Source organism: Tachysurus fulvidraco, chromosome 14 (assembly GCF_022655615.1).
Source record: "Tachysurus fulvidraco isolate hzauxx_2018 chromosome 14, HZAU_PFXX_2.0, whole genome shotgun sequence".
Lineage (NCBI taxonomy): Eukaryota > Metazoa > Chordata > Actinopteri > Siluriformes > Bagridae > Tachysurus > Tachysurus fulvidraco.
Window position 1 is genome coordinate 15,393,157 of NC_062531.1, and position 8,722 is coordinate 15,401,878.

The 8,722-nt window shown below is 36.2% G+C and overlaps 1 protein-coding gene across 2 annotated transcripts in view; it reads right to left on the reverse strand.

Moving 5' to 3' along the window:
* Positions 1-7,948, reverse strand: part of upb1 (ureidopropionase, beta) — a 47,825-nt gene extending 39,877 nt beyond the window's left edge. Inside the window, exons 1-4 of one of the 2 annotated variants that reach the window (XR_007137694.1) lie at positions 7,761-7,948; positions 6,159-6,330; positions 5,949-6,036; positions 3,011-3,105 (exon numbers count right to left, since the gene is read on the reverse strand). Coding sequence is in view for 1 of the 2 variants with exons in the window: in XM_027167397.2 (XP_027023198.1) it covers positions 3,011-3,105; positions 5,949-6,036; positions 6,159-6,330; positions 7,761-7,864 (459 nt within the window). In the remaining variant the exon portion in view is untranslated. The remainder of the gene's footprint in view (positions 1-3,010; positions 3,106-5,948; positions 6,037-6,158; positions 6,331-7,760) is intronic. The other variant, XM_027167397.2, reaches the window with a different exon arrangement.
* Positions 7,949-8,722: the final 774 nt, after the last annotated feature.

Here is an 8,722-nt window from a genome sequence, read left to right on the forward strand (position 1 = left end):
ACACACAAACTGAAGTAGTTTAAGTCTTTGGTTCTTTTAATTGTGATGATTTTGGCTCACATGTAACAAAAACCCACCAATTCACTATCTCAAAAAATTAGTGTACTTTAGACCAGTAAAAAATATTTTAGTGAATTGTTGGCCTTCTGGAAAGTATGTTTATTTACTGTATATGTACTCAATACTTGGTAGGGGTTCCTTTTGCTTTAAGGAGCCCATGTTTCTTTGACAGTGGCCTCCAGCTCGTCTGCATTTTTTGGTCTCTTTTTTCACATTTTCCTCTTGACAATACCCCATAGATTCTCAATGGAGTTTAGGTCTGGTGAGTTTGATGGCCAGTCAAACACACCAACACCATGGTCAACAACTTTTGGTGCTTTTGGCAGTGTGGGCAGGTGCCAAATCCTGCTGGAAAATGAATCAGCATCTTTGAAAAGCTTGTCAGCAAAAGGAAGCATGAAGTGCTCTAAAGTGCTGTTTTCAAAAAGTTGTCGTCTGTGGTTCAGGAGTGGCTTAACAAGAGGAATACGACAACTGTAGCCAAATTCCTTGACACATGTGTGTGTGGTGGCTCTTGATGCACACTTTTTCCTTCCACTCATCTTTCTGTTAACATGCTTGTATACAGCACTCTGTGAACATCCAGCTACTTTGGCAGTGAATGTTTGTGGCTTACCCTTCTTGTGAAGGTTGTCAATGATTGTCTTCTGGATAACTGTCAGATCAGCAGTTTTCCCATGATTGTGTAGCTTAGGAAACAAAATTGAGAGACCATTTTGATGGCTCAGAAAACATTTGCAGGTGTTTTGAGTTTATTAGCTAATTTTTTGAGATTCTAAATTTTATGTGTTTTTTTACATGTTAAATGTGAGCATCACAATCACAATTAAAAGTACCAAAGACTTAAAGTACTTCAGTCTGTGTGTACTTTAGTTATTTATTTGTTTGTTTGTTTATTTATTATCAGTTTATAATTTTGTTATTGATCAGGTCAAAGGAGTAAGAGAAGCTGTAATTAGTGGTTTATTTTTTTTTTATTTTTTTTTTTTATATAAAAGTTTTTTCCTGACTGTTCCTTAAGCTGCTTGGAGTTGAAATTGGGATTTGTTTAGGTGAAAATGGTCTTTGTAGTCTTATAAAAGGATCTTCCTCCTCTACTTCTGCTATGCTGCTTGTATATATACATTCAGGCTTTGTATGCTTAAGAAAGGATTTATAATTTCTTTCTTGGAAGGCAGAAGGTTTAAACTCCTTTTGCAATTATTTTTATGGGAGATATTAGGTGATGAAATATAATGCATAACTTGTATACTCACTGTCAGTAGGGCATTTCATTTCACTTTACCTATTAATTTATGCAGGTATCCAAACATTCAATCATGTGGCAGCAGCGAAACAATACATGTAATCATGCAGATGCAGGTCATGAGTGTCAGTTAATGTTCTTTCCAAACATAAAATAAAAGACAAATGTTATCTGTGTCTTTAAATGTGACATGGTTGATCTGCTACCAGAAGGGCTGTTTTAACTTTATAAACGGTTGTCTTCTGTGATTTGCACAGATAGTATCTAGACTTTACATAGAATGGAGCAACAAACAAACAAACAACAACAACAACAACAATAACAACAACAACAACAAAAACATCCTGATAGAGTCTGCTTGTCAAAACACCTTGCTGCGGACATTTTAAAGGAGCTGAGGATTTTCAGGATTGCTTCGACTGCAACTGCAGTAGGCTCTAATTTAATAATATACACTCGCTGAGGATTTTATTAGAATATATTAATAATTATTATGATAAACAGCCAATCATATGACATAAGCACAGCATATACAACTATGCAGATACAGATTAAGAACTTAAGGTACAATTTACATCAAACATAATAATGGAGGAAAAAAGCGCTCTCATTACTAACGATGGATAGTTAATTTCAGAAGCTGCTAATTTTTTGGGATTTTCTTTTTTTTACCTCATTGAGTTGCTAAAAGGATACAGTAACTCATATAACCACCTTTTCCACTGCGATGAGCAGAAAAGCATCTCAGTATAAACAAAACAATAAACCTTTGGATGGGCTACAACAGCAGAAGACCATGCTGGGTTACAGTCCTGTCAGCCAAGAACATATATCTATTTAGGTGGGCATCACCATAACTGGACAGTTGAAGAAGGGAAAAAGACCTGGGGCCTGTTTCAGAAAGGAGGTTAAGTGAAAACTCTGAGTATGTTAACCATGAAATGAGGGAAACTCTGGGTTTTCTGTTTCAGAAAGGGAGGCAGTGCTCTTACATTCGAGCAGATGCTTTGCGGTGACTTACTTTTCTTTGCAAATGGTAGTTTTGTGTATAACATCGGGGATGCAGAACATATTAGTAAGGATACTGTTTGCAGAGCGGTCAGGAAAGAGTGCCTCGCTCTTAAGCGCTTTCTGACAATTTTTGTGTTGTTTCCTGATAAAATACTGTTCTTCCGGTTTCACCTCTGATATTATAACAGTTGGGAATTTACTCTAAAATAGTTCTTAATTACTAACTACAAATTACATCTTCAACCAGTCTAATTAGATTAATGTAATAATTACTATCTCTAGAAAGTATTGGTCTACTTAGTAATTTGGTCTACTTACTTATTAATTACTTTCTAAATCCCAAATCAACCTCAACCACTTGAACCATAAGGAGAGACAAGAAACTACACTTCTAATGCTTTCAAATAAACACTGAAACTAAATAAAACAGAGTTTCCCATCTCAGGGTAAATCAACTCAGAGTTCAAGTTTAAACTCCTTTCTGAAATAGGAAAAAGACTGCAAAAGACTACAGACAATTCAGTTTATGGGAAAAGAAAAAGACGTGTACAGTATGAATGCTGATATTCATAATATAGATGGTGCTGCAAATAAATTGTATATGAAATTTTCTGTATGTTGGTTTAATAATGCTATTTCTCTTGGAGTCACAGAGGTAACTAAGACTGAGAAATATTTCAGAAACAAATAGACCTCTTGGCAGAAGTGAGTGGTAAAACCATCTTCAGCAGACTCTGCAAACTCTGTCCATGGCTCCCTCTCTCTGGTGCAGAAGGCAAAAGGCATTGCTATAAGCAAAAAACATAAATTAATCTTAAGAATGAAACATATTTCCATACAGAGGGTACTATATTGTATGGCAATTAACCATTGTTGACCTATCTATAATTTTCAGAATTATATGGAAGTCCAGAAGACCATACAATTTTTTCCTTGTGATCAAGATAAGAAAAGTTATTTATTATTATAAGTTAAATATAAAACTTTTTTAGCTCATTATGGTGAAATGCCTGAATAGACATGCATACTGTATATCAAGGAGTGCACCCATAAATTTAAACAGTACCTTTCCCACAAAAATAAAAATTCATTGTATACTTCTCTCGAGTTTTGTCAGTGCTAGATTAAAAGAGACTCAGAAATCTGAAACTATATAGTCATGGACATCATACACTTAAAAATATTGTAACGTACACATCTGTAATTAAAATTACTTCACATATGTACATTGGTTAAATGTTGATAAATTGTGTTGCATTAACACAGTTTGTTATTGTTCAGCCAACCGAATTTTATCAAGCATTTTCAAATACCTGGAACCAAAGCAAACTTTGCGCACACAGGATTGACGCGAGGAATAGTGTTGTTTTCAAGACCACCTAAACCGAGACCAAGACAAGACCAAGACTTTGAAGGGTCGAGACCAAGTCAAGACCAAGACTTTGAAGGGTCGAGACCAAGTCAAGACCAAGACAGGCCGAGACCGAGTCAAGACCAAGACCAGTGCAAGTCCCCACACTGCATGACACACTTATGATAAAATGTAGAATATGCATATGATTGGCACTTCTCGCATGTATGTATATGTAAGAGAGAAGTTTTGATAAAATAATCAAAAGGCATTGCAGATATGTGGGAATTTATCTTTTTCTTCTATACGCAAATAACTGCAAACAAACACTTAAGAGCTGAAATTAACTTAACCATTTATACAGAACTCCTTTTCCATGGTTACAAAAATTGTAATTGGGAAAACCTTAAACATTGATGACATTATATGCCAAACCTGAATGAATTGTATAACAGAAGATTTGGCTGACATCTCTCCGACAGCCACGGTCACGGTGAAGGCACAGCTTGCTCTCCTGTCTCCCGCTTTCACGTGTGGAGTGTGATGCGATGTGGGGGTTGGGGGTTGGCGACGGGGAGGGGAGTAAAAACTAAAAACATTTAAAATTAGACACGAGTCAAGCTCTTGGTTGGAAGTTTATTGTCCAATCACAGTAATGATGTTAACAAATAATTTCGTGATATGCCCTCAGTTTTGGTCTTGAAATTAAATCCCGAGTCCTCTTCGTCCGAGACCGAGCCAAGACCGAGTAAAAATGCGGTCGATTCCAAGACGAGACCAAGACCTGTAAAAAGTGACTCACTCCTGCTCTTGCCATGTAGAGGATATTGCTTCACTGCATTTCAGAAGACATCACTCACTCCTCTGGCTCTGTGAAGGACAACTTTAGTTTTGCAATGAACGTTGTGGGATTTTCTTTAAGCTTATATGAATTTGTGTAATTGTAAAAGATGAGGATAATGGAGTAATGTCTAACATGACAAGAAAGACAAAATGTTTACGTACATCAGGTGTTAAGCATGAATAGGCTTTGTGTAGTTTGGGAACCAGCAAGAACATGCATTGTACCTCTTCTAAAGTTAAAGTAAAAGTCAAGATTTGGTAGACTGTTCAGTGCAGTGTTGTTTCCTTGCAACACATGCAGCTGAAGTTTGAGAGGATCCATGCATTGGTGAGGCACATTGATAAAGGTTTGGTAAACATTAAGTTCACCCCAGGTCAAAGCTTAAGCTTTGGGAAAAAAGTAGTGGAAGCTAGGGTAAGAAATATTTGTGAATATTTGTGAGCAACAGTATGCCTTTATGCCCAGAAAGAGCACTAATAATGCACTTTTTGCTCTGAGAAATTTAATGGAGAAGTACAGGTGGTCAGAAGGATCTGCACTCCATCTTTGTGGATTTAGAGAAAGTGCATGACAGGGTGTCGAGAGAGGAGCTATGACACTTTACTGAGGATGTCAGGAGTGGCAGAGATGTATGCCAGAGTAGTACAAAATATGTATGAGAAGAGTATGACAAAAGTAAGATGTGCTGTAGGTCAGGCAGAGTTCAAGGTGGATGTGGGGCTACATCAAGGATCGACTTTGAGTCACTTCTTGTTTGCTATGATGATGGACAGGTTGAGAGATAAAGTCAGACAGGAGTCTCTGTGGACATCAATGTTTGCGGACAACATAGTAATCTGTAGTGAGAGTAGGTGGAGGAACACCTGGAAAGGTGGAGGTCTGCTCTGGAAAGAAGAGGAATGAAAGTCAGTTATAGTAAGACAGAATACATGTGTATGAATGAGAGGGAGGGGAGTAGAACAGTGAGGTTTACAGGGGGCTGAGGTCAAGAAGGTGCAGGAGTTAAAGTTTTTGGGGTCAACCATACAGTGCAAGGGGTAGTGTGGAAACAAGGTGAAGAGGTGAGTGCAGCTGGGTTGGAGTGGGTGAACAAAAGTGTCAGGAGTTTTGTATGACAGAAGATTTTCAGCAAGAATCAAAAGAACATTGTTCAAGACAGTGTGACCAGGTATGATGTATGGTTTAGAGACTGTAGCAAGGAGGAAAAGACATGAGGCAAGGATAGAGTTAGGATAGAGTTAGGTGGAAACAGATGATTCATGGTAAAGTAGAAGAAGAAGCCCCAAGTTCAGAATTAAACTTAGGATGTAAGCATTAAAAGGTGGCAGTTAAATTCAAAACAATTTTAGTTTCATAGCAAGCATTCGATTTATATAGTATTTATAGATTTTACACATTTAACATGCTTTATAAGCAGTTTATGTTTAGGTACTTACTCCAGGCTTCCTGGAAGCAGACAATATTAACACCACAAATAGCAGCTACCTCCACTATCTCACCCACTCTCTTGTGTAGAGCTGTAATCTACAAAAAGAAATTTAGGCAAACAGATAACATTGTAATGGATCCATAAATCCATAAAGATGCAAGACCATGACAACATTATTTAAGTGATACTAAAATATGGTTAGGAATTGCTGTCTTACTTGGTCAAGTACAGGAGCATCAGTTGGAAGAATGATCTTGTTCTGAATGAGTCCCACCCGCACAATTCTAGGTGCCCTGAGCTGCTCTGGTGCTGCCTCAAAGACATAACCCTGCAGAACAAAATCCTTTTCCAATGTGGCATCCAGTGCTGTCTGAGGTAGTGTCAATTTCCTTTGAAGAATGAATTGTTTATTTAGTACATATTACAGTAAACAGCTTGATTATAAAGTCCTCTCTGAAACTATTAGAATGGCAATACCAATTAATATTTTTGACATTTAGATTTGAAATCAAAAGATGAATAGTTTTAGAGTTTAGAATTTTAGTTTTATTTTCTGCTAATTATTTGTAGATGTGTTAAATGACATAAAACATTGTATATGTTGTTTTTGACCACCCAATATTTTGATTAGCAAAAATATTAAAACGTTGTTGAAAGGTATTATTCAGTCCTATTAGCGTGATTTATTGTTTAAACAATGAATATCTATGAATATTTACTATTGGATATGGCCTTCAGTTTCACCAAGACTGCATTTGTTAATAAATAAGACAACATGAAGATTATGAGATCATGATCATGAGAGCTGTCTTAGTTCTTAGCTGTCTTAGCTGAGAAAAGAGGGAAATCTATCACAGCAATTTGGAGTAAATTCTAGTAATTTTATTTCTAAAAATATAATTTATTCAATGTAAATAGAGATACTGCTGAGTGAATCTGATCAAATGCAAATAAATTGTTTCCAAATGAAGACCTGGTTCTATCATTTTGAGTTATCATACAAAGATCCATTGACAAATGTAAGAAAGCATATTACTTTTCTTTCTTGAACATTCCGAATCAAAATTTTGTTTTTGTTTTTGGGTAACTAGATGTTCTGAGGTGACATGATGCTTTACTGGAATCAATGATAAAATTGATAAATGGAGTGAGTTGATACTGTTGATACTGCATACATTTTATTGATTAATTAATAAGTTAACTTGCAAATGTAATACCCATTCACACTTGAAACCCCCAATGTTCAAGCCAAATTTATTTATTTATCTATTTGAATGGCTTTTGGTCTTCTTAAGCAGTCCTCTTCATATCCTGATACAAACTATATATTTTTGTATATTTCTGTGTTTATCTTCTTAAGTAATCCTTTGCATATCCTGATTCAAAATATTTTTCAAAAAATGAACTTGTTTACATCATGTCAAGTTGTCCTTGACATGTTACATTTCACATTAAGGCATACATTATACAATGGATTTTGTTTCTTTGTTCGTATGTAAAAACATGAACAAAGAAACAATATTATACTAATGGGCCATCATAAAGTACAAAACATGTGACCTTCTTGTCAGCCTGAGTCTCAGGTTATTTGGTCTAAGTCCATGAACAATCATTTACACAATTATGCCCTGCTTTAAATGCAAGTCTAAAATTACTGAAAAACAGCCCAGAAAGCATTTAATAATCTAATAATTCAATAACCTTTATTACATAATAGACAATGATAAATTAAAAGTAATAGCTTCTTTACTAATAAAGAAGTAATAAAGCTGTTTTGCCTAGCTAACCGTTCGTGAAATCAGAATGGCTTTGCACTTACTTCAGTTCTTTTCCGTATAAAATGCGTTTAATTTCTCTCAGTTCCGCATCAGGAATATGTGTTTCCAGCGTCTTTTCGAGTGACTCAAGTACATATTCGGACATTTTGGCAGCTATAAAGGCACTACTTAAAAACTCTTAGGTCCTAGAAGCTTCATAGGGCATATGGTCCACCCTCTGCACTATTGGCTGACTTCGATTTCGACACTATCTGTTATGCAACACAACATGAACTTTGTTTCCATTAACTCTCTGTATATTCGGCTGCCTGATATAACAGCGGATCGCTTTTTTTTTAGATTTTTTATTTTATTTTATCTTTTTATTTTAAAAATAACACAACACAGTGGTACCGGTATCTCATAGCAGCATATACAGACACATAGGCAATATCACATTACGATCTTTGGATATTTTGGATATTCATGTTCATACATAGACATACAAAGTGCAAAAACAATATAATAATAGGAAATAATAATAAAATAATACTACTAATAATGTCACAACCAGGGAATGAAGCAGATGGACCCGTACACAGGATAGCTTCAAATGAATGGGGTTAAATAAATGATAAAGACAAAGACAGTAAATGACGAGAACTAAAGCATTATAGATGACGACACTTAACAATGACTAAGGTACACGTAACTAAACGTAACTAATGATTCTGCGCCGCCATTAGCAAAGCGGCTCACAGGATCAAGTGTGGAGACAGGGAGGAGCAGACAAAGGCGGGGCAGACACGTGACAACAACAACAACAACAACAGTAGCACATGGGGTCATGCCGACGTCAACTTAACATGAAAATCTCATGGCCACTAGGTGGCGCTGTCACGAAACAGTGTGTGTGTGTGTGTGTGTGTGTGTGTGTGTGTGTGTGTGTGTGTGTGTGTGTGTGTGTGTGTGTGTGAGTGAGTGTGTGAGTGAGCGTGTGTGTCACTGTGGTGCTGATTCTGAT